This window comes from Rhinolophus hipposideros (genome assembly GCF_964194185.1).
Source record: "Rhinolophus hipposideros genome assembly, chromosome: 19".
Taxonomy (NCBI): Eukaryota; Metazoa; Chordata; class Mammalia; order Chiroptera; family Rhinolophidae; genus Rhinolophus; species Rhinolophus hipposideros.
Genome location: NC_138065.1, coordinates 30629914 through 30656384, shown reverse-complemented (window position 1 = coordinate 30656384; position 26471 = coordinate 30629914). Strand labels below are relative to the sequence as shown.

General features: G+C 52.0%; 1 protein-coding gene across 4 annotated transcripts in view; it reads right to left on the bottom strand.

Annotated features, from left to right (window-relative positions):
- Positions 1-26471, bottom strand: part of TMCC2 (transmembrane and coiled-coil domain family 2) — a 35631-nt gene continuing 9160 nt past the window's right edge. For 3 of the 4 annotated variants that reach the window (XM_081025323.1, XM_081025324.1, XM_081025325.1), the window contains 4 exons: positions 22132-22686; positions 3379-4319; positions 2046-2181; positions 1-1558 (listed from right to left, as the gene is read on the bottom strand). In XM_081025323.1, the coding sequence (XP_080881449.1) occupies positions 1247-1558; positions 2046-2181; positions 3379-4319; positions 22132-22686 (1944 nt within the window). In that variant the 3' untranslated portion in view covers positions 1-1246. Of the gene's footprint in view, positions 1559-2045; positions 2182-3378; positions 4320-11145; positions 11246-22131; positions 22687-26471 lie in introns of those variants that run through there. The other variant, XM_081025326.1, reaches the window with a different exon arrangement.

Genomic DNA, 26471 nt, shown 5'->3' with positions numbered 1-26471 from the left:
TGGTTTGAAAATTTAGAGGATATTTATTTCTCAGGAAGGTCCACTACAGCTGGCAGCCACTGCCCTCCCCTGTTCTAGGGGATTTCTCTCTCCTTTTCCAAAAAATCCCCTCTTCTTGGAAGTGCCCATGAGGAGGGGAGGATATGAAGAGAAACCATACACAACACTCCAGAGCCTTAAAAAAATAAAGCAACAAACAACCTCCTCCACACAAACACACACATACAAAATAAATAGATGTATAAAAGAGAGGCTTTGCTCCTCCCATCCTGGCTCAGGGGCTGCTTGGGAGAGAGGCCCAGTGGCTTTACCCGACATCTCCCAGCCAGGATTACCTGGAGGTTAGATAGTATGGAAGTGCCTGACAGCCAAGAATAAGCCCTGGCTTCAGAGAGGGGACGAGGGCAGACATCTCCCTGGAGCTCAGTGGGGCTAAGGTACAAAGGAAAAAATAAATAAATAAATAGAACCCAACTTGCTCCCAGGGGCCTTAGGGCTTAGGCTGAGGATCGGGGGCCCAGAGGCCTGTTTCCCTGAAAAGAGCAGATCCAGTGACAGGCAGAAAGAATAACAGGGAAAACACAAGTCCAAAGCCACACCCCAATGGCCTCCAGAACCTGCATCCTTCGGCTCCCAGAAGATCCCAGCCCAGAACCCAGCCTCAGGCCAGCTGTGGAGGAAGGAGGGCTGGACTGAGCCAGCTCTCTGGCCCAGCAGCTGCCCAAGTCTGGGGAGCCTCTCCCCTCTCTTCCCTGCTCTCTCTGGGGCCAGTAGAACATCCCCTTGCCCTGTTGTTTTCTTCCAGACCACCTCCGCAGGAGGGAGCCGTGGCGGCCTCCAGGGTGGGCTCTTCCCTGGGAAAGCTGAGGCATGGCCCTCTCCTATTCCTATTCTCATCGGCCTCCTTGACTGGTGGCATCCAAGTCAGCTGAGAGAAGTCCTTGTGTGACTGTAAATAATCGAAACAGTCCGTCCCAGTGTCCTCCTCTGTTCCATTGGGCCACAGATGTCCCCACTGCCTCCAGTCAGTGCTGCCCTCCAGCCTCCCTTCAGGCCAACAGGGAGAAGGCATTAGACAGAAGCAAGAATAGAGAAGGGGTAGGAGCTGCTGGAATGGACAGATTGAGCAGGAGGCCACACCAGACACATGAAGAAATCCAAGGGAGTCTGCAGTCCCAAGGTCCCCGCGGAGACGCATGGCCAGCTGGGGGCCAGGGAGAGCATGGGGTCGGGACTGGCTGGCCACTCAGCTGGGCAGCAGCACGTGCTCCAGGAGGTAGGTGAGGGAGTCCCAGTGCTTCCAGAGGAGGAAGAGGATGAGGACCAGGAGGGCGGTGCTGGTGATACGCAGGCGCGTCTTCATGAGGGGCGTGATGAAGTTGGCGATGGTGGACACGAACACCAGCAGCACGGCCATGAGCGCCAGGATCACGTTGATGAACTTGCCCAGCAGCGCCCGCGCGTTGGCATTCTCCACACCCTCCAGTTGCACCACCTGCTGCTGCTGCTGCTGCAGCTCCAGCTTGGTGACCCGGGTCAGACAGGACTCCACAGCCTCCTGCGGGGACACAGGGGTGGGCACATGGGAGGGGGACAATGCAAAGGGGGCCCCCTCCAAAGGCCAGGCAGGTATAGGCTGATCAACTACAGCTGGCGGCAGTCTTTCTCTTATGACTATTTGGGGAGGCTGGTAGGAAATGGGAGTCTTGATTAATGTGGGAAGGGGAGAAACTTATCCAATCCCAGCTTCCCCTTGAGGCACCGGAAATTCTAATTATTCACTGGCAAAGCTGCCATCAGAGCTGGGGGCCTGGGAGGCCCTCACCAGTCAGCTTGCCCTTGCACAGGTACACACTCTGCCTCAGGCCTGCCTTGCTCCTATCTTCATCCCACCCCACACTGCCCTTTTCATCCATGTGCCCATCTGCACAGCTAACAGAACAGCCTGTGCCCATCATCCCCCATCAGGCAACCCTTCACCCTCTGGCTGCTGCCAGCTCTATCAGCACGTCAGGGGCCTCCCCAAGGTTGGTCCCTGGTGGTACCTGGATGTCCCGAGCCCTCTCGTAGGACTGGTAGGCCACCTTCTCCTCCATGCTGGCCAGCTCCTGCTTCAGGTTGGTCATCTCGTTCTGGTGAAGCTCAGTCAGGTCATTGAGCTGCTCCTCCAGCCGCTCATACCTGGCAGAGGGAGGAGGTGTGACACCAGTCCTGGCTCCCGAGTCCCCCATTTTCTCCCCAGGATCTATTCCATTCATTCTCAGCAATGATTCAGCCCATCTCACGTCTTTAGCCCCATCCCAATTTGAACAGCAGCGACAACAATGAAAGTACTATCTGCACAGCAATTCTTACATGCAGGTGCTGTGCTGAACTGAGCATTTCACCTACATTATCTCAATAGCATCATCATTATAACCCCACAAGATAAGTACTAGTGTCACCTCCATTTTACAGATGAGAAGACTGAGGCACTGAGAGGTTAAGGAATTTGCCCTGAGCTAAGATACTCTCCTGGGTACCACGCACACAGGGATATAGGAAACAATCCTGCTCTGAAGGTACAAATATTGAAAGATGACTATTAAGTGGGGGTGGTTAGTTTTCAGGCAGGGTTTCCCCTCAGTTTTCCAAATCTTCTCCATATATATATATATTAACATATATATAACATATATATATATATGTAACATATAACATATATATATCTATATATAAACAAGCCAAAATGCTAAGGAAAAGATCCCCCAGAATCTCAGGGAGCAGGTGCCAAATGCCACACGAGAGGCATGGAGTAGAAGGGCAAGGCAGGAGAGGGGAGGAAGGACCAGACTCCACCTCAGTGCACATGGATCGTGCCAGGAATTTACACATTTTGACTTTACAGGTTTGGCCTCGTTTAGTCCTTACACACCCTACGAGTGGAGATTCATGTTAATCCCGCCACACGGACAAGGAAACTAGGTGCAGAGGGCGGTAAGGACCTCGCTCAGGGTGAACAGTAAATAACAGAGCTCAGTTTGAAGCCGGTAACTTGGCTCCAGGGTCAGTGCTCTGCACCAGAGTCTCTCCAGAGCAGAGACCGTGTAGCTGGTCCCTGCTTCAGTTTCCCTTCCTGTACACTGACCACATAAGCATCAAGTAGGGACGCTCAAAGCTCCAGAGACGGGCAGAGCCTTCCTTCCGCAGGCCCCATAACCCTACCTGGCGGCTGCTCTAAGCAGCCTGGAGGAAGGCTCCGTAGGACCCCCCGGCCCCTGCCAGCAGTCCAGCACCCTTTTACCAGCTCCTCTACCTGCCTCCATAACTCAGCCTTAAACCTGCGGCCTGTCACCTCCCAGGGGGCGGGGGCGGCACTGAGGGTGGGGCGCCACCTACCTGTAGCGCTCCTCCTGCAGGCACTGGGTCATGTAGCTGTAGTCCCTTTGCAGCTGCGTCTTCAGGTCCTCCATTGAGTCCCCAAGGTGGGACTGTCCCTCCTTGACCTCCCGCAGCTCTTCCAGCAAAGCGTCCAGGTTTCCAGGTGCCCCGTACAGCGTGTTCGACTTGGGGCTCCCCAGCAGCCCGGTGGGCCCCGCACCGGAATTGCTGCCCGCCCCGGCCGAGCTGGCACTGGCGCTGGAGCACTCGTCATCGCTGCCGTACTTGGGGCTGGACACGAGTGTGGCGCTGCCGCTCAGTGCCCGGGCCGCCTCCTCGGGGGGCCCGTCCTCCAGAGGGTCCTTCAGGTGGGCGATGTTGTCCGCGCTGCCGAACTTGTTGCGGATCAGGCTGGCAAACTCACGGGGCTTGGACACCACGGCGCTGTGGGTGGCCTGGGAGAGGCCCGAGAGGCTGCCCTTGACGCCCTCTACCACACCGCCCCCAAAGCCACTGATGCCTGCGCGCACGTTGGCACCCACGTCCTTTAGCCCCTGCTGCATGTCCCGGAGCACGTCCTTGGGCTGCCTGGGCGGCCCGTTGTGCTCCATCTCCCGCAGGCGCCGGCGGTAGTGCTCCAGCTTCTTGTGCAGCTGGGCGATGGTCTGCGCCGACTTCTGGTTCTTCTTCTCGAACACCTGCTTGATGCGCGACACCTGCTGCTTGTCCGCATTGTTGGCCAGCTTCAGGTACTCCGCCACGTTGTCGTCCCGTGCCTCCTGCTCAATTTTGATCTGCTCCGTGATCTTTAGGATCTTCTGGTGCAGGTGGTCGATGGCGGCCTTGGCGCGGTGGGGATCTGGGGCCCCATCAGGCACGTCCAGGCTGATGGGGCCATCAATGTCCCCATGGCCGGGGCCACCAGCAACACTCAGGGATACGAGGTCTCCTTTGTCCACCTGGGGAAGAAGGCAAGCGAAGGAAGCCTGGATAAATCATGAAGGTATGGGAGGGGGCTGGCAGCAGTCCGACACCTCTGGACTTGGTGTCTCTGCCTAGAAAACGGATGTGGATAAACAGGAAACTTCAGGGAAAGAGTCCAAGAGAACAACAATGACAACAGTATTCCCCTACAGCTGCCATTTATCTACCTGTCATCTGTTAACTCACTGATCCCCACAACATCCCTGAAATGCAGTCTAGGCAGATCTGCTCCTCCTTCGGACCAGACCATTCAAACAAGTTGTTCAGGGACACACAGCTGTTAAGACAGAATGTCCAGCCCAGAACTCTTGTTGCCCCATCACATGACCCAAGCAGGTCTGAGGCGTCACTGAAGAGTGACTGGCTTAGTTTCTCAGGGATGAGACAAACTGTCCTTCTGTACCCAACTTTCCCATAAGGCGCCTGCCTTGAGGAGGCTTCTCTGAGGGAGAAGCCTCCCTGCCCTCCCCACCCAGGCTTCTCTAGTGCAGTTCAGCGGGTCACCCCCGCTCCCCATCCCCTCTGCTGACATCCTTCCCGGCCCCTGTTACCTTCCAGTTCTCTGGAGTTGTCAGCAATCTCTTCCGCTTCATGATGGTGGGAGCACCCAGCCCTGCCCCGTCTCCCAGAACCAGGAGAGGAGTACACCAGCACCCGTCCTGCAGGCCAGGTCCCCAAGGACTCAAGTGCCAGAAGTAACCTACAGGCCTAAGGAAGCAGGGAGCCCAAGGGTGCTAACTGCCCAGCTTGAAAGGGGGTGAATGTGCAGGAAGGAGATGACAGCTCCTTTTCCTCACCAGCAGGCAGGCAGGCCTCCCCAGAGCCTCAGGGTGGCACAAAGAAATAAGAGAGACTGCGAAAGGATGGGGGGCAGGGAAAGAAAGGAAGGAAAGGTCACAGAAGTGAGGAAAGATGGAAAACGCAGGTCAGAGGGCAGTGGATGGGCCTGGAGCCCCCGTCAGGGTCAGTCCCCTCAGCCTGTTGGAGGATATCTTTCCACAGCCCAGGCCCAGTGTCTTATCGCCATGCAACAGCGGAAGCAGCAGGAAATGGCTCAACCTCATGTATTTTTACACACAGCACACCCCAGTATGGCTGGGTCAGATCATCACTCTTTATATGTATGGTAGGGACAGAGGCAGGGTGAGATATATGTGGAGGAAGGGGTTAAACACAAAGAAAGTTGTCCAGCCACAAATGCCAGAACTGGAAACAGCCTGTGCCAATTACAGGCAGAAGTCATCAGGCTGGATGTCTATGGAGGGGCAAAGGTATTTGAAAACAATAGTCCCACCAAACTTGGGAGCCAGGGGGAGGGCAGCTCCTCTGTGGGCTTCCTCTGGAGCCTTTTCAGGTCACAGTTCCACTAGGGATGCTGGTGACGCCACCAGTCCCTTCCCAATCTCTCCTGAAGTCACTTTCCTCTTACATTTACTTGGAGTCTCCCCTCCTGTCCCCTGACTCATACCTTCAGGAACCTGTTCCTCTGACTTTCTGAGCAGGTATACCAGAGAAGCCAATTCCACAGTCCCTTTCATAATCTGTCCCTGGGTCTAACTGTGACATCAGTCTGACTTAAAACCAATCCTGCAGTTAAACCCCTTCCTCCTATGCTGTTCCCTGCAGTGACAGCCAATAGCCCATCTCTCAACTGTCATGTCCACTGGTGTCCCCACCTGTGACATGGGATAATCATATCTATTCTCAGGTCTTCCGTAGATGAGCTCTACATAGCACTGAGCACAGGTAGGGCACAGAGAAAGCATTCACACGTGCTGTCTGGGTCCAGGCAGCACAATTCTTTTTGGGGGGGTGGGGGATAAAATTTATTTGAGAGGTCATGGCAACAAATTTACTCAATATTGATACTACAATATAGATACTGAACTACACAAAATTAAATTCTATATGCAACACATGGCTTTTAAATTAAATAACTTGACCCTCCTATAAGGCCACTGTGCTTTCTAAAGAAACACAACTCTCCTTCCCCTCTTTTCCATGCTCTTCCTGGGGGAAAGGCTATCAAGGCACTGAGTTTGGGCCTGGTTGCCTCACTGCTTGATGCTCAGTGCTAAGCTGTTTGCTTGTCTTCATAAGGAGGAGAGGGTCTGCCAGCGACGTGCAGGAGTGTGGGAGGAGCTAATGAGACATGGACTCGGAAAATGCTGTGAAACGCGAAAGTGCTTCAGGACTATGAGGGAGTATAAAATAGCCCTGCTCTGGCAGCCTGGAGTCTTTTCCCCAATATGGAGTCTGTATAACTTACAAATGGAAAAGCAGACTTGACGCTGGCTGTGAGATTCCCATGAATGAGAGGAGAACAGACACTCTGAGAAAACCAACTGGGGCCTGATGGTGGGCTGAAGTGGTCTAGGGCTAGGGTCCTGGCCCCCCGGCCCGCCCACTTCTCTGCCCAGGGGCCAACTCGAGCCTGGGGGTCCTGCAGCAGGAAACCAGCCCCTTGTTGCCCTCTCTGAGATATGCCATGCTTGGGTACTGCTCGCCGTCAGTTCATCCATTTTGCTCTCTTCCGGAGAGAGGAGGTGGCATGTTGGAGGAAGGGTGAGTTCTCCATGCCCTCCCCTCCCCAGGCACACCGCCTCCCCACAGCAGCAGTGTCTTTTCAGGACTAAAGGGAGACAGGATGTCTGAGGAAAAGAGAACCAAGGAGGTACAAGGAGGAGGATGCTTAAGAAAAGAAAATTAAAGCATAAGAAGTAAAAGCTGTTAGGAGGGATGGAAAAAGCAGAGTATGAGAAAAGGAGAAAGTGATTTGTCCCACTCCCGAAAATGGAAAAAGCACTAGAGTTGGAGTCAGACACCAATTTAGAATCCTGCCTCTGTCACGTGTCAGCTGTGTGCTTTGGATATGTCATTAACTTTTCTGGGACTCAATTTTGTCATCTAGAAAAGGGGTGTAATTCTACCTACCTCAAAGGGTTGTCAAGAGGATGAAACAAGACACTGTGAGTGAAGGTGACAGTGACAGTATAAGCTCAGGGAATACAGCAGGTGCTCAAAATCAAATAACGATAAATCAAGTGACACTTCACACACACTAGAACAACTATAATTTTAAAAATGAAAACAAGTGTTGGTGAGGATGTGGAGAAATTAGAACCCCCTACCTTGTTGGTGGGAACGTAAATGGTGCAGCCGCTGTGTAAAACAGTTTGGTGATTCCTCAAAAAGCTAAATGTAACCCAGTAACCCAGCCATCCCACTTCTAGGTACACACCCAAAAGAACTGAAAATGGGTATTCAAATAAATACTTATACACATACATTCATAGCAGCACTGTTCTCAATAGCCAGAGGGTAGACACAACTCAAATGTCCGTTAATCAGTGAATGGGTAAACGAAATTGGTCTATCCATACAATGGAATAATTTGGCCACAAAAGGAATGAAGTACTGACACATGCTATAACATGCGAACCTTGAGAACATTACACCAAGTGAAAGAAACCAGATACAAAAGGTCATATATTCAATACCTCCACTTACATGAAATGTCCAGAATAGTTAAATCCACAGAGACAGAAGGCAGATTAGTGGTTGTCAGAGGCTGAGGGCAGGATAAATGGAGAGTGACTGCTTAATGGGTATGGGTTTCCTTTGGGGATGAAGACAGTATTCTAGAACCAGGTAGAAGTGATAGTTGCACGTCCCGGGTTCTAGGACGGCCCTAGGTCTTCCTAGGAAGGCCCAGGTCTTCCAACCTACTGGCCTGGACCCCTGAGGCGAGGCGCGCACACCAGACACTGTCAGGCAGTAAAAATGCAGGCTCATGTGTGGGAGGGGTAGGATCCCAGCTACAGTGTGTGCTCCATACCTGTACTCCCAGGTTCCCAAGATACCGCAGAGTGCTCCTGGCCTGACTCTCCTTCCCCAGGGACAAGCAGCACCTTCTTAGATTTACAAAGTGCTCCTGTTAGGGTCCCCAGAACAGACTGACATGGAGATGGGGACTTCCTGTCTTAGCCATCTGCTCAGTGGAAAGCCAACACTTAGATTAAAAAAAAAAAAAAAAAAAAAAAAAAAAGCTTTGGGGCTCCTATGCTTCCCTTTAGGAGAGCAGGGCAGCCCTGTCATCTGGGGACAGGTGGCCCTCAGGTACCCTCCTAGTGTGGGGAACAACGGGTCAGGTGACAAGCCTGTCTTGTCTGTGGGTCTGGCCACATGGGTCGAGGTCCACACAGGGCTGCCTGAGCAGGGCCTGGACTTCCAGTGGCTGAGGGCCCAGCAGAAGAGTATGATGTGAGCTGTCAGGCCCGGGTGACTCAGCGAGATGCCTCCATCTGCTGACTTCTGGCCCTGTGACTCTGAATTGAGCACCCTTCTCGGGATGGACAACACCCAGATTCCCTTTTTCTATGAGTTCCCGGAGAGAAAGGGAGGTATGCTAGGCCAGATGGAGAGGAAAATTCATGGTCAGCTAAAATCCTTCCGCATGAAGAGGCAGTCTGACCTTATAGTGAAGTTGGGAGGGAGGGAATCCAATATCTCCCATACCAATCTGGCATTCCAGTCAGAGCAGGCTGGAAAAATTACCCTAGCCCTCAGTCCTGGGGTCAGGGGCTGCCCCCATTCTCCCAAGGCAGCTGCACAGCTGGGCTGTTGGCTCTTTCTCTTCCTGGTGGGACATGCAGGCATCACAGCTAACCAAAGCACTCCCAGGATGGGGGAGGGGAAAGAGGGTGGCACCAGCCCACCCAGTGGTTCCACGGGTGCCTGGGAGCCTAAGCAGCTTTTCTCCAGAGGGCAGAGAGGCAAACGCAGTATGTACACTTGGGTCTGTTCACCGCCATATGGTGGGGTGAAAACTGCAGCAAGGCCCCAGCCACCACACAGGGGATTCGAAGAGCAGGTGCCCACAGTTCTTGGCTCGCCCATGGCATTGCAGGCCCTTGGTGGTTTTATAAGGAATCTCATGCTGCTGCAAGGATTTCAGGGTGCAGAGTATGTACATACGAGGAAATGTACTCACTCACCCTTCCTTGCAGCACCTACAGTCACAAGGCAGCCACACACTGGGTGAGGTTTCAATCAGCTTCCTCCTACAGCCTGGGGGTGTCTCCTCCCACCCTGACCCTAAGAGCTCCTCTTTCTTCCTTGGCTGCTAAACCACTGTCCTCTAGCCCTCAGCTTCCGGTCTTTCCTTTAGGTTCACCCCAGCGTTCTTGTCAAAACCACACCCTCCCCTCAGTTGCCTTATTCCCTACCTGCTGAGAACAATGCCTTTTTGTCCACACAAATGTCCTGTAGTCCCCTCTTTCTCCTCACACCCACAGACCCCTGGTCAGCCCCCAGAACTGCCCTCCCACCTGGGGCCTCCTCCATTTTCCATCCTCTAGATTCTCCAAAAGCTTAAAGCACCCAACACTGGACTTTCCTACTGTCCACCTGGGGTCAGTGCTCACTGGACTTTCACACTCCCCTCTCCCTGTCACTGTTTTTCTGTGGAGAGAAACAACCACAAACAGGAACACTCCCCCTCTTCCACTTAACTTCACATCAGCTCCCCTAACCCCAGGAACAGTGACACATGACTATTAGTTTCTGGAAGCATCCTTCCAAGTTTTACTAGTCCTTCTGCACAAGGACCCCCCACTCAACACTAAGGGCCCTCCCAGGACTAGTCACCCTAAGCCTGGAGGCCTGGTGTTCATCCCTCCTCCCTTCCCCCATCCACAAAGAGTTCTCTATAATGGAGAGGAGAGGGGGCCCCACTCCCTGAGAAACCAGAGGGTGAGCATAGCCTGCCTGACAAACTCTGCAGAAGTGGCTTTCTCCCATCAGCCCCCCACCGTGAGCTTCTCTCTTTCCACCCTCCAAGGAACTCACTTATGTGGGTACCATTTCTCAAAGCTGTGCTGGCAATGGGGTGCCAGGGGCTCTGAGGCCCCAGCTTTCTGCAGGCTGTGCCAGCCTCCCAGGATCACAGTCCCTGGGCAGCACTGGGCTTGCCAAGGGAAGCCGGGGTGTGCGAGCAGGGGTGCCCAGGCTCCCAGGCTCTGCAGCCGCCATCTCTAGGGGTTAGAGGCGGATTGCTCTGGGAGATTTCCCCTCCTCTGGGGCTCCCAGCTGCTCCTTCCCATCTGGGAGGAGACAAGAGGGATCGCCAAGCAGGTTGAAAGACGAAGCCCTGATGAGATGCCCCCCACCCCGTCATGCGTGTCCCCAAGTCCAGCTGTTGCCACCGTGAGTTCAGTGTACATGAGGACAGGCAGCAAGTCTAGCCCCAGGACAGTGGGGCAGGGGAGCTCCCAGGACACATGCATCTGCACCAGTCACCCACCCAAACAGGTACTCTGCCAGTCCCCTCCCATCACGCATGCCCAAAAACGCCTCCCCCAACACAGCCCCTCCCGCCAACAGAGGCACAGTCCCACTCACTCCCTTCTGCAGCCTCCTAATGGAAATGGGTCTCCTGGCCAGGCTTCCAGGATTGAGAGGAGCTCTCCAAAGCCAAAAAGGCTGGAGCCTGGAAGGGGCTCCTTGTCAGATCCTGACACACCCAGCTCAGCAGAGTCCTCAGCTCTCTCCCTGCCTGCCCTCTGGCTTATTGCACGTTCACTCGCAAAGCACCCTCCTTACTCCAATAACTAGACCGTAGCCAGCCTCACTGGGGGAATTCCTCTGCCCTGACATCCTATCCTAGAAATCCAGTCTCTGCTCTGGACACTAGTACAGCTACTTCTCTGCTAGCTTCTGCTTGCCGTCCACTGTCTTCCTCGCCCCCCACAGCAATGCCCAGGCATAAACACCCAAAATAAAATCTGACAGCAAACTCACAGCAGCCTCTTCCTCCTTAGGCTTCATCTTGACAGCTCAGCAGGAAATCCTGGGAGTGGCCAGCAGAGGGGGCCAGAGGTCCACAGCTGAGGCAAGAAAGCTGAGAGGAGAGGGGTGTGAGGCCACAGAGCTCAGGGGTCTGCTGGGTCTAAGGGCAGCTTCCCATAGCAGACTTTCTAGTCAAAGACGACATGGACTCTACACCCACCTGAGCCTAGTGAGAGCTTAAATACTGAGGGTCAACATGGATCTTACTAATGGGGCGGTCCCAAATTCAAGAAGGTTCGAGGAGATAAGAAGCGCCCAGTGCTATCTCTGCGGCCCAGTGCCAGGTCCTGCAGCCAAAACTCCAGGAGCAGGAGTCTCCACACCCTGGGCTTGTGGAAACCTTACAAACACTTGTGATGGCCGATGACGTGGAGTTTATGAGGACAGGAGCCTAGCAAAAGCCATTACACAGGTTCCAATTTCTGGGAGCAGCTCTGACGTGGGGTCAGGGAATGCTTATACTTCTGGCAGCTCCCCACAGTATAAGTGATGCTCTCCCTCCTGTGGTACTCGATTTTTATTTTATTCTTTGGCACTGGGCACTGGTCCACTTGCATAATGGTTATGTGTAAACAGGTCCTAGGTCTTAATTGTCCCTAGGAAGGCAGGGATCACATCTCAAATATGTCCAGGCCCTTCACTGTGCCTAGCATAAGACTGACCCTCCCTCGATATTTACGTCTGTAAAATGACTGAATGATCATCTCATTTAGCTACAATGGAAGACAGTCCATCTACCACAGTAGCAATGGAGACAGCCTGGTCTTCTCACTCTCAAGACAACCGTCTCCTGTCCCCTCCTTTTTAGGCTCCACCAAACTACGATTTGTAACCGTTCCTTACAAGCAAAAGAGGAGGCAAGGGAGCAGGCAGCGGCAGCAGGAGACTAGAGGTGGGGAGGGGCTGAGTATGCTGAGCCCTGGGGTCTCACTCCCCAGGCTGCTGAGGATCGTGAAGGCCCAGAAGCACCAGAAAGCGGTTCCTCCAAGGCCACATTGCACCACCAAGATGACCCTGAGGAGAGTGACAACATGGCATCTGGCATCTCCCTAATGGGAGGTTCAGCTCCCCTCCAGAGACAACTTACCCATCAGCACAATAACTGAACCTCAGGAAAAAGGGAGGTGGAGCTCAGGGGTGAACCAATAGTCTGCTGAGAGAAAAGGAACAAACAGGAACCAGGGGGATGTCTGCCAGACAAGCCAGCAGGAGAGAGATCCCTTTTCCTCTAGACTGTTCTTGTCTCTACAAGTGAGAAATGTTCCCATATCTGCTAGGGACACAGAGCTTCCTGCTTTGGGGGTGGGGAGAAGGAGCCAAGGCCTCATGACATGATGGGAAGATGATACAAGCTCAGGGGTTGGGTCTCAGCTCTAGACTTGCTAAGGCACCTGGGTCAAGTCACCACAGGCTCTGAGACTCAGTGTCCCTAACAGCAGTGGGAGGCGTAGGTGAGGAGTGGGGAGTTTGGAAAGCATTGGTCTGAAGACATGTCATTCCCTGGGCTCTGGCTAAGACTTTCGGTGGCAGCATAGAAGGTGTGGAGTCAGAAGCCTGCAGTGAATCACCCTGCCACACAGATGTGCTTCTTCACAACCACAAGAGGCAGCAGCCTGGAGGAATGAGAGCATGAACGGTATGGGGAGATGGGGAGAACGTGAATGAGGCCAGTCTTGGTTTTCCTGGCTGCAAAATGGTATACACAGCATTACCCCCCAGGCTGCAGTGAGATTAAACGGGGACATGAGTAAAAATGCCTGACATGTCACAGGTTTTACCGAGATAGATGACTGCTCCTGAGGCTTCCCCACCACCTGTGCACATACACACACATCCCATGATCATTCTAGAAGGTACCTGAAGACTTTGCCTGGGGCTGAAAAAGCCAGAGAAACGGCTGCCATATGGAGCTAAGTTGAGAGAGCGGCCAGTGCGCATGGGAAGAATTGCAGTGGGAGCTAAAGCCACAGGCTCTAAAAGGACATGAGCCACAAAGCAGCTATCCTTTTGCAAAGAGAAGGTGGTGCTGGGTAAATGCCATTACGTATCCTTCCTGGTAAGTCCCGGCCATTCCCCTGGCTTCCCTGCCACCTGCTCTGTGGCCTGGCAGAGCTGCAGGCCACATTTCCGCCAAGGCACTGTGGCTGCGCAGGCTCGGGCAGCTGAGCTGTGGCAGGTGCCTCTGGCCTCTTTCTCTTGACTTCTCCAAGTTAGCCTGAGTCTGGGGACGACAGATGGGCTCCTGTCGCCCTGGAAGGGGACACTGGAAACAAGCCCAGGTCCTGTTTACAAGGCTCTCCTCTCTGCACGTCCAGCAGGTCTCAGACCTCTCTTTCACTGGGTTCCCCTTCATTCCGTTTTCTTTTCCTCTTCCCTTCATTTTCATGCCACACCCCTGCTTTCTTTAATACCCTAAATACTAAATTTTTTTGTCTCTTCCTTTGCCCTTGTTATTGTTTTTCAGGCCCCCCATCCCCTTTAAATATTCCTACTTACTTTTTTGTCTTGGGGGAAAAAAAGCACGAACCACACATTCTGAGGATGGGAAATCTGAGAAGTTTTAGGCTTTAGGAACAAAGACTAACACTGAAAAGCAACTAATATAGTAGCTTAGAATACAAGGTAAGACCTTAAATAAAATCTCAGGCACCAAATGTGCCATGAAAATCTCCCAGTTAGGATTCCTCTGTGAAAGTCGGCCACTTCTCTAGTGCTCACCTCTTGGACTTTGGAGTTTGGAAGGTGGTCAGTATTCAGAAGTCCCTCCCACAACACTCACTTTTAGACCCAGTCAGAAGGTACATTTCTTCGAAACACATGTTACCGAGGGGCCTGCCACCCCTGAGGAAATGCAGGAAGAAGGGTCACATGCTTCAGGATGAATTAGAGGAACCAAGGTGGGAATGTTTCCTAGGGGCACAGGGACAGGCCCTGCCAAAGGGGCTGGAGAAGCAGGCAGAAAGGCCACAACAGAGAAAGCCATAGGGAAACATCACATGCACACACCATGCCACCTTTCCGCTGCTTTCAGGGAGGGAGGCGGCCATCTTGACCACCCAGTGGTCTTTTGCCTGTCTAATGCCAGAGATCCTTCTACTTAGGGAGTCCTCCTCAGGCACAGTCATGAGCCACATGCTGGGCAGTGGAGAGTGTCATTCACCTACGTCACTGAAGAAAATCAAAACTGGTGCCAGGTGGGTTTAGAAAAGAGGGAGAATGCCATGCCTTCATAGCCACTCTATTTTCCTGGGGGAGAGCACGCTGGGTACAGGTCCAGGAAAAGCTTTTCCAGAGGAAAAGATGTATCTCCTTTTCAGGCAATTTTTAGGAAACAGAGCACCTCCACCCTATCCTATTTGCCAAGAATAATGTAGGATTCCTTTCTAAAAGCAGAGGATTGAAGCACAGAACTCTAGGTGCCCTGCTGCCTCAAGGGCTCAGAGCTTACCATGAGCTGATGTGATCAAACAAGAAATGTAGGTGAAAGCACTCAGCAAACTGCAGCATGCCGCTCAACAGAGTGGCAATGCCAGGAAGGCTCAAAGGGACATGTCAATGGAACGACCGGCATGTCCTCAGGGCATGCCCACGAGCCCCTGAGGAGTCATGAGACCCAGATAATATTTGGGTGTGAAGCTGCTTTCTCAGGCAGGGAAGAAACCTTATATAATGAAGTTAATATTACAGAGCACTTGTCTTTCCAGGGCAGGGTTCGCCTTTCCAGCAACCCCAAGGAGGCCTCCTGGTGACAGTATCACTGTGGATCTCAGTCAGCTTCTGTGTGCTGAATTATTTACGAGTTATGGATACTGGCCCAGCGCTGGGGTCCCAGTGGTGGGGTATCTGGAGAGGTGGAAGAGTGAGAACTCCCCAAATGCAGACTTGGGTGAAAGTCAAAAAGGACTAAGGAGCGGGGGCACCTGAGCCAGCCTCTGGGGGTGGGAACAGGGGCCGGGGTGCCAAGAGCAGTCAGACAAGCTGCTTGTAATACCCCAGCACCTGTCACTGGAGAGAGAAGGGGCGTCAGAGAAGGCTACTATTCCCAGAAACTTCACTCATTGCCTCCAGCCCCCCACTGCAGGGCAGGGGAGCCCTTGGTTCCCTAGGAGCCTAAAAGGAATGAAAGAGGGTGCTCATCACCGCTTCTATCTCAGAGTCCTCTGCCCCAAGGGGTATAAACAAAGAAAGCCCAAACTGTGCCTATGAAAAGAAAGAAGAGGCAGAAGCAGGGATCAGGTTAATGATACTGTATTTCCATTGCCTCATCTGGCACCAGAGGGGACCAGGGTCACATTTCGCATCTCTGGGATGTGCTGGATCCAGGGAGGAATGTGCCCAGTGGCTGGAGAGACCTGGCCAGCTCCCATGACCCATGCCCACATCACCAGCGCCGGCTCCTTGCCGTCTGGAACCAGATGACAGAGCTCCTCTTGCTGCTGACTGTTATCGGCTCTGGCATGGGGACTGATACCCGAACCTCGAGCACACCTTCCTCTTGGGCAGCGCTGGGCATGCGTGTCAGAGGGAGCCGAGGCCAAGACTGAGTCTGTGACCTGCGGGAGGAGGCTGGGGACCTGACTGGCGTCTCTGCCTGTGTCTGGGCTGCACCATCTCAGCCCCGGGGCTACAGAGAGCCACAGGCTGTCCCACAGTGCTTGGGCCTGAGCTCAGAGACAAGCCAGCTGAGGATGCCTGACATCAGGTCTCAGCTAGGTAATGTGGATGTTATCTAACTTTGCCCCCTATACCCTGCGGAATTCTGTCCTCTCAGAAGCCAGAGCTAATCTGGAGAGCGCTGGGAACTTTCTATCTAGAAAGAAAGTCATGGTATCAGTAGGGAAAAGATAAATAAAGGCTAACTCCGGAGACCAGTTGCCTGCTCAGGCAACCGACTGAGTCCACGATCCTGTTCTAAAAATCAAGAGGAAGCCGCTGCTTACGTTCTCTGGCATCGGAGCTTTAGGTAAGGAGAAGAGTCCTCATTTTCTTGGCCCCTCTTCTGATGGCAACAGGACCCCTAAAAGGCAAGACCTTCACCTGAAACTGCAGAATTCAAATCAGATAAAGGAAGACCTTTTCTTAAAATTAAAGTCCAGTTGATATACACTATTATATTAGTTTCAGATGTGATTCATAGTGATTCAACATTTATATACCTTACGAAGTGATCACCACAATAACTGTAGTAACCATCCACCACCAGTTATTCCGATATTATTGACTGTATTCTCTATACCATACATTACTTGACTTGCCAGGTTCCATGAGATAAATTGCTGTGGTGGGCCCTGAAGGCTCCTGAGAAATAGGGGTTTTTAATTGCTGGGACAGGAAGCAAGGGTTCATGGCAAATCACAGAGCTGCCCTGCCTCGGCCTGGCAAACAGCTGGCATCACGGGCACAGCCTCTGGAGGCTCTTCTGAGGCCACTGGACTAGCTGCCTCTGGCTCTCGTTCTGCCTAAGGAAACTTTCCATGCAGAGAGAAAGAGAGAAGGGAAGAGGGGATGAGATAGGGTGGAGGAGGGGAACAGAGAAGGCAGCTGTCCTTCCCAGGAACTAGGTGTGAGCTCAGGCTGACACAGACTCGAGCATGTGCGTGAGTGACTATGAACAGGAGCAGCGTCACATGGCTCTGCAGGAACAGGCCAAGGGACCCAGCTGGACCCTAGAGTGGTTGCCTCTTTGGCCTCCCATGTAACCTGGCCTACAAGCTCACAGAGGGATGGCCTGGCCTCCCCCAGCTACCACGGGGACATACTTGAAAACGTCTCTCAGCAGAGCTGGCCCCACCCACTTCTAAACCAGCAGGCTCCCAGACATAAAGCCAGGGCCACTGGAGCCTGCCAAGATCTGTCTTCTTGGAACGAGCCTAGGGCTAAGGGGGGCCCCTCACTTGCCATTCCCTTGAAGTAAACAGGGGTGCTTATTTATACCAGGACAGAGAAATCTTGTTGTTCAATAAATCTGGTGGAGCAGTGTACCATAGGACAGGCTGTCCAAAGTCTGCTCTGGTTTACGTGATGAGCTGAATGCCACTGGTTTCCCCGTCTGGGGCCTGGTGATAACACCTCCATGAGGCCACAAGGAAGCATCTAGTCATGACATCATCTCTCCACCCTCTCCTCCTTGTCCCACCCTACCTGGTCCTCTCTCCGACCCTGCCTGCCCTCAAAGCCAGGGGTCAGTAGGCTGGCCTGTCAGTAAAAGTCCTCTTGCCACTGAGCCCCTCCATGCTGATCTCCTAAGGCTGTCCAGATGCCCTCTGTGAGCTCCCGCCCCATGCTGCTCCTTGTCCTCAGGGGGGACCAACCACACTGCACAGAAGGGGAAGGGGCAACCAGGGCAAGGTCAGGGGCTAGCCCGGCAGAGCTGGCTGTAAACCCAGCCTCCTGTGCTATCCCTCTCCACACACCCTCTAGCTGGGTGCACCCTGCACAGTCCAGAAGGGGCAAGAGGATTGTGGTGACAGTTGGGGAGAAGTTTTGAACAAGCTAAGAGGGAAGTACTGACCAAGCCAGATATGAAGGGAATGGAAGAAAGGGAATACAAGCCTGTGACCTGTTAATCGACTCCCCAAAAGTCTGGGAGCAGGGAGTGAAGGCAGGACAGACAGAAGAGTTACTCGATTTTCCTGAGATTACACATTTTCTAGGAACTACTGCTCAGCAAAGAAAAAAGAAGAAGAAGAAAAAAAAAAGAAAAACAGAGGCTGGGGATTCATCTGCTGAGCCACGTGGCAGCCCAAGCCCACTGCCACTGCATATACGACCAGTGGTTCCTGCTGCAGCCTCCAGCGCCTGGGTTTCCCAGAGGTTAGGTCCATGCCCCAATGGAGAACCGCCTTCTCTATCTACCTGCCAGTGCTCTAGGATAGCAACAAATGATGACAATTTTTTCCATTTCATAGATATAAAACAGAGTAGTTATTACCTTGCTCAGTGTCACACAAATAACAAAAAAGAATGGCGAGGCTGAGATGACAACTTATTTTTGTTTCAAAGGGAACTCATTTAAGACACAACCTTGAAGATAGCTAATTGGGTCTGGAGGGGACACACGAATACCAGACCACATCACCAAGGCTGAGCTGCTGTGGGACTGTGGGCCCCTCTCTGTCTCTCTGCTGCAACCCTACTCTCCTCAGGGCTCCAGGTCCCCTGCTTTCTTAGGATGGGGGTGGGGTGAGCCTCTCCAGGACAGCTGAGGAACTTTAGCTGCCTCCAGGGTGTTTCGGTAACTCAACCCCTGACAGGGCCCTCTCTGGTCCGAAAGCCAGCTGGTGCATTCTAAACAATGGCAAGGGGTGTGGGTAGTGGGGGAGGCTTATGAATTAAAAATAGATGCTAGTAGTCACCAGGGAGCTTGCAGAGAGCATGTGGGGCTGTGTTTACTAGAGAGAGAAGAATACCTTCTATTCATGCCCAGAGACCAGGGTGGAACCACCACAGCTTCTCAATGGCCTCTGGGTCTGGGGGAGTCAGCTGACAGAGCAGGGTTTACTGATGGCTGGGAGACCCCTTTCCTGGGACACAGAAGTACTCCCTCTCCTCAGGACCCCCCAGGGCCACGCCTATCCTTGGGGGAACAGCTCCAGGTCAGGAAAGCTGTGTAATTGAAGGAGAAATGGCAAACAAGAGATCAAGTCACCCTCCTTGGGCTGAGGCAAACCTGCTTTCTATGGATCTTGCAAAAAATGGACCCTAATGGTTTTGGTGACTTCAGATCTCAGTTTGACCTTGTAGACATGCTAGAAACATGGGATCTAGTCTCCCTTCTGCCATGAACTAGCTGGGTAACCTCAGGCAAGAAGCCTCCATTCCTCTAGGTCTCAGTCTATCCATCTGTAAAATGGAGATCATAATACCTGCTCTGATACCTTCACAGGGATGTTACTGAGATTAATCAGGCAGTATACATGACAGCTTCGGGAAGCTGAAAGTTCTAAATAAGGATAGAAAAGAGTCCTAGAAACAACATTTACCCCATCACCATCCTGAACCTAGGGAACTCTCCCCCAATCAGCTCACCCAAGAGTCTCCTAGCCTGGTCTTGATTGGCAGCAAGAAAAAAAACCTACCTGCCCTCTGGATATCTTGGGGGCAGTGTGAAGGCCAAGCACGAGCCCCATGTAAAAGTCTCGGGAGGAGCTCCCCAGCTTATGTGCCTGCCCCCATGCTCCTCAGCGCCTGCATTCCCAGTCAGCAAACGTCTACAACCCTTCCCAGCTTCCCACGGTGCCCACTGCCCACTCGCTCCATATACTCAGGCAGCAGAGACTCCAAAGTTCATGGCCTCCCTACCTCCTCGTAAAGCAGCTATAGTACCACAGAACCTCACTTAATAGGATTGCTCTAATTTGATTTTTAGACTTAGCTGTGAGAGGTGGGCCTGGCTGCTGGTGCAGACACAGTGCTTGGGATGAACGTGCTGCTGGGCCCCTCGGGGTCTCCACTCCACAAGGCCACATTATCCTTCTGGTGATACACCCAGATCTCACTCTTGGAAAAGACTTCTTCGCAGTTGAAACTACGCTTGCAAATAGTCCAATGCCATCATTTTAAATCTATCTATCTATACATTGACAACTCCCAAATGTATGCCTCCAGCCTGGATCTCTCCCCAAGACTCCAGATTCATTGATCTGACTGCTTACTTGGCATTTCCACGTGGATGTTTAATAGCCATCTCAAATGTAACATGTCCAAAACCTGCTTCGATTTCTACCCCAAAGCCCCTGCCAAAAAACTGTTCCATTTGCCATATCCCTCCAACTCTGTTAATGGCAATTTCTTCTTTCCAGCTGCCAGGCCAAAACCCTGTGTGCCATCTTTGCCTACTCCCTGTCATGCCCCACAGTTGTCAGAAATGGAAGTAGCTCAATCTGTGAAGCAAATTCAGAATTCAGGCAATTCCCCTCACCTCCACCACTCCCACCCTACTGCAAACCGCCATCATCTCACCCCTGGCGTATTCCAACAGCTTCCTAGCTGAGCTCCACGCTCCAGCCCTGGCTCACAGCCTATTCTCCATGCAGCAGCAGCCAGAGTGATCTTAAAAGGTGTCGCTTATCTGTATAAAACCTAAGTCAAAAGCCCTTTTCCTGGCCTACTAGGCCTTACGTGATCTGCAACCCTCCCAGCCCATCTTTTAAAAACCAACAAAAACCAAACTGCCTCAACCCAATATTGCTGTCCTTTCTCCTCCCCAGACAAGCTACACATGCTGCCTCCCCTTCCACTATCTTCTCGATACACTAAAACTGGTTTCTTGCTGGCTACCAGTGATACTCCCCCCAACACACTTGATACTGCCTATGTACATTTCCAAATCCTGATCTGACCTGTCACCCTTGACGCATTTCACTCAGGTGCGTACTTCCCCCTCCATCAAACTTCTTTCTGCTTTTGCTTTGGTGTCCTCTCTCTCCAGGTTTACTCCTACACATGCGGCTGCTCTGTCCCTTACACGTCAGATCTGTCCTTGGCCTCCTTCTCACTTGATGCATGCCCTTCCAGGGTCTCATCCATACCCATGACTTCAAGCTCAATGCTGACTCCCAGGGCGCTAGCCCCCGCCCAGACATCGCCCATGAACCCCACTGCCGGTTGGTGCTCTGTAGCTGGACAGCTCCAAACCTAACTCATTACTTTCCTCCCAAACATGCTCCTTCCTCCATGTTTTCCCAACTAGAGAGTGCCCTGTCCCTGAACTCTGGAGTCATCCTCTACTCCTTCGCTTCCTTTGCCTTCCATATCCACGTCTCACCTTGTACTACTGATTCTAATCGCCAAATGTCTCCTGAATTTGTCTCCTCCTTTCCATCCTCACTGCTGCAGCTGAGACTCCTGCAATAGCTCCTAAAATGGTTTCCTTGACTGCACTCCTGTCCCCCTTCCCGATTTACACATATTGTCTACACTGAGACCCAGAGGGATCTCCTCCTGGCTAACAGTCTTTGATAGCTTCGCAATATCCCCAGGCTCAACAAGGCAAGTCCTTTTGTGATCCAGCCTCAGCCCTGTCAGTCCCACAAAGTACTTGACACCCCAACCACAGTGAACCCCCAGTAGCTCCCGGCACCAGCTTACTTGCTTTGGTACACGCTACACCCTCCCTCCACTTGCCCCTCCCCCCAGTTCTTCCCTGGCTAAATTATACTCCTTCAAGATTCAGCTCAATGGCTTCCTCCTGAAGGTCTCTGCCAACTCCCCCTCCAACTCTGGCCCCCTCTCTGCTGAAGCTCCCTCAGCCTCCATCCCAGCCTTCTCACCCTATTCTATCCACTCACCCATCTGTCTCCTCTCTCTGTTCAGTGAGCTCTGTGAAGACAGCACCTCTGGCTTGTTCATTCTTAAAGCACATAACAAGTACTTGTTACATGAATAAGTGAATGAATATAGAAATTTAGGAAGTACCAAACTGGACTGTCTTCTTACCAAACAACTCTTCCTGGATTCCTCCCCTATCTTCTTTGGTTGGTAATAATACTAAAACTGATACTGTGCCAGGCTCCATTCCAAGTATTTTACATACATGAACCAATTTAATACTATAGCAACTTTACTATTATCCCCATTTTCAATTGGGGAAACTGAGGTACAAAGACGTTAAGTGACTGATTCAGCTGGTAAGTGGCAGAACCAGGGTTGGTGCTAGTCAGTGCTCTTAACCACTGTTCTCATTGCCTCTCCATAGCTTGTTCAAGGAAAAGAAACCAAAATTAGTAACAGCCTGAGCAAATATAATTGTGAAATGAACAGAAATTAGCCCGTTGGGATTATCTCTTGCTTTTGACTTAGTCTACCAGCTCAGCTTCGGCGCTCAGGTCCAGAGCACCGCCCCCGCAGTAGACCCAGACCCAGAGCATCCCCCTAGCAGATGGTGCTTGCCTCTGAGTAGCCCCCCACCCAGAAGGCCTTCACCTTGCCCCACCTCACCTTGTCCCCGATACCCTCAGCCTCCTCGGCCAAGAGGTAAACGTTGCTACCATCGGCCAGCAGCAGGGCTGTGTCAGTGGTGGAAGAGGAGCGGGGCCGACATTGGTGCTGGTGCAGGATGGCGGCCAGGCTGCTGTCCTGAGGGGCCTTGCGCAGCAGGTGGGGGCTGCCGCGCTGGGGCTCAAGGGAGCTGCTCTTGGTGCGCCGGCTGCTGCCCCCGCTGCTGCTGTGCAGGCTGGCGCCCCGCTTGATGGAGGGCCGGGAGCGGATCTGCTGCAGCACGCGGTTGAAGGCGGTGGGCCGGGCAGGCAGGTCATGCAGAGACATGGCATAGGAGACACGGTGCATTTCGGGGGAACGCTCTTTCTCGTCTGGGGAGTCATGGTCGGACACGCCCTGCTGCTGCTGCTGCTGCTGCTGCTGCTGCTGCTGCTGCTGCTGCTGCTGGGAATCCTGAGACGCCTGGTGCTCCCTCTCCCGCGACCGGCGCCGGCTATGGAACAGGTGCTTCAGGCCGTGGCCAAACATGGAGCCCTCTGAGAGCTGCTGGATTTTCTTAAGGGGGAGACACGAAGAACGCTGTAAGTGCAAAGCTCCCAAATGCCCAGTTGGTGGGGACAGATGTGAGGAGTCTGTTTTTGGGAAATCAGTGTAACTACTACAGTTGTCTGAATCTGGAAGATCCTTATAAATGGCTGGTCACACCTAAAAGGTCATGTCTTGCAGAAAGGTGGCAATCAGACCCACTTCTTTCATTCCAAAGAAATGCACCCCTGTGGCTCCGCCCCACCATAGGACACTCTCAATCTACGCATGGGTTCAGGGTGACTGACTGGTCATGAGATCCTTATGGCTAGTCTGGGGCTCAAAGGCACACGCAGGCAGCACTTGGCTCATAAGGTTGTATCTCTCCAGACTGATTCTCCCCCTGACTCCTAGTCCCTCCCTCCTTCTAAGCTGGGTCCTCCTTCAATCTACATTGACTTCTCTAGACAACCAGGCATCAATTTCCAAAGAGACCTCATTGTGACACTCTCTGGAAACATCAGAGTCATACACTCAGGCTATACTGTTATAGCAGACACTGCTAAATGCCCACCCAATATCTTTCTTAACAAGTAAACTGCATGGCCTTAATGTACCTCGCTAAAAATTCTTGCTTTATCAGACTCCTTCGCAGCTAGGAGTGGCCACATGACACAGTTTTGGCCAAAGAAAAGCAAGGTAAGAGTTTGTAGGAAGACTTTTGCTTTTGTGATAAAGGTCCTAGCCCTTCCTACTTCTTCCCGTCTAGAATGTGGAGGTAATGCCTGGGAGATGAAGCAGCCACCTTGCCACAAGATGACTAGCATCACAATGAAGGCCTAAACACACGCGCGCGCACACACACGCACACACACACAAACACAGTAGAGCCCCAAGGGACAGGGCTGGGAACTTGATGGCCTTACAGAGCTACCAAACCAGTTGTAAACGTCTATCTTGGGATTTTGCTGCATGAAATAAATACATCTTTGTCTACACAACTCTAGTACAATTTTCTGTTATTTGGAGCCAATCTCATTGCTGATATAGTTGGCAATAAAATAAACTTCACTGGAGCTTCCTGGTCAATGAACACATCCACACGCCAGGAGGATGGGACACTGCATTTCCTTTGGGACAGAAGCACCTGCCCTTGGGACCCCTCCAAATCCCGCCCTATCTGGCTGTTCATCTGTGTCCTATATAACAAATCAGTAAATGTAATAAATAAACTTCATTTCTATGGGCATACCTTTAGTGTAGTCAGTAATGTGACTACTTCTTGAGCATACGTATCAGAACCAGCTGTCCAAATGAGTGCCTTTGTCCTCAGACTAGAACAAACCAAAGAGGCCATGGCCCCAGTCTGCCCTTTTAACTCTGCTGCTGAGATTGCCCACCTGCTCCCCAGGCAGGGCAACTCAAAGAGAGGCAGCTGGACCACCCAGCCAGGGAGAGACAACGTGTGATGTAATACCAGGCAGCTGCTTCTGTCAGGGGGCTGACTTATCGGGTTAGGGCAAGCCCTCTGCAGAGCTTCGGAGCCAGTGGGAGAAGCGCTGGCACTTAGAGGCCCAGGGGAGAACCCACACTCTGTGCTCCTAAGCAGGATCTCAGAACCCGGCCATCTGGGGCTCCATGAGCCACAGCAAGCCTTCATCTGTGAGGAACAGCCCCTAATCGCCCGAGGCAGCCTACATCATTTATAAAAACAGTCCAAAGAATTATACTTAACTGGATTTTCTTTTTTTCTAAAAACAAACTTACACAGCAGAAAACTTAAACCATGTAGAAACCAAGAAAACACCATCTTTAGATCTTCTTAGTTGACCCCCCTCTTACTTTATACCTCAGTGTTGTTTGTGTAGACTGCTGCACTTAAGTCTGGATGTCAAGGATTTTCATATTTCACCTCACTTGAGTCTCACCACAATCCTCAAAGTGGGCGGGACCCTTATATCACCCATTTTATAGACCAGATAAGTTATATCATCACAACTCACCATGAACTAACAGTTAATAGTTGTCAATGTGCTTTTCTCCTGCAGTATCTCACTTGATTTTCCCAGAAACTAACAAAAGCAACAGCACTAACATTTCCATTTTAGATGAGGAAATAAAGGCTACCACCATTCCTTCTCAAGAATTTAATTCTGGGGGCCGGCCCGGTGGCTCAGGTGGTTAGAGCTCCATGCTCCTAACTCCGAAGGCTGCCGGTTCGATTCCCACATGGGCCAGTGGGCTCTCAACCACAGGGTTGCCAGTTCGATTCCTCGAGTCCCACAAGAAATGGTGGGCAGCGCCCCCTGAAACTAAGATTGAACACGGCACCTTGAGCTGAGCTGTCAGTTGGTTGGAGTGCATCCTCTCAACCACAAGGTTGCCAGTTCGACTCCCGCAAGGGATGGTGGGCTGCGCCCCCTGCAAATAGAAATGGCAACTAGACCTGGAGGTGAGCTGCGCCCTCCACAACTAAGACTGAAAGGACAACAACTTAAAGCTGAACAGCTCCCTCCACAACTAATATTGAAAGGACAACAACTTGACTTGGAAAAAAGTCCTGGAAGTACACACTGTTCCCCAATAAAGTCCTGTTCCCCTTCCCCAATAAACATCTTACCAAAAAAAATTTAATTCTGGGGAAGCCCTGAGGACACTAGGCTACACATGCCAGGTTTTCCCAGAAGAGTCACCAACACCTCAGGGCTTGCCTGAGGCAGGACCACCTCAGTCTACTCTGGGTAGAACCAAGACGTCAAGGCAAACTGGGGGACACACTCTGCCACAGACTGGGAAGTGCCAGATTCCCAGCCTCCAGACCAGAGATGAGCCAAGATACCCCCCTCCTCCTCAGGCCAAAGCTCATACAGACCTCCCTTCAGGCATTGTGGATGGGGCCAGCTGGCTCTGGCATTTGTCCAGCTGCTTGTGCCAAATGGTCACATTACATATTACAAATTATCTTTCTAGCATTCTATTCCACTTCTCTTTCTCCTCTCCCCATCACTCCTAAACTAGCTTCTCCAACACTGAGGCCAATCTTCTATATTTACTCAGGTAAACAGTTCCCTTCAAAAGACCTTATCAGCAGTCCTGGAGCCCAGAGGCATTTCCTCTCCTTCAGCCCCAGGAAAAGGGTGGAGGTGCTGTGGACAGCAGCCACCACTATTTGCCATATTCCTTTGTACCCTACAATCCTTGGTTAATTTATTTTTAATATTGTACAACAACATTTTTCAAAGTACTTTCCAATTTATGCAGTCATTCCAGCCTAAAGCTAGCCTACCCTCAGGAAGTAGGATGTAATACATACAGTAGCAGTGTTTCCATTCTGCAGATGAAGAAACTGAGGCCAGCACAGTTAAGTGGCTCATCCAAGTCACACAGACAAACCCCCAGCTTCTAGTCTAATTGAACTTCACTGGCTTACACACTGATTCCAACAGTATATCTACAGTAAAGTAGATATATTTACCTGTGTCTCAGGACAGTGTCAAAGGCAGAATCAAAACAAAACAGAAATGCCTGGGCTGGGGGAGTTCAGTCCCCTGAGCTGTAGTGATGGATCTGCTCATGTCACATGTAGGACTTGGGCAAGACCCTTAGCACCAGTGGCCTTCATGTCCCACCTCCCCCCATTCTGCAATTCTGAAGGTGAAGGAAAGCAGGACCTCTGTCCCAACAGCACTGAGGAGTCTGCTAAAGTCTGTGGTAGGCACGAAGGAAAGAATAATGGGGAGAGGGTGCTTCAAATGCACGGGGTTTTCCACATAAGGTACAAGGCAGGAAAACAGGGTGACATGGGTTGGGCTCCT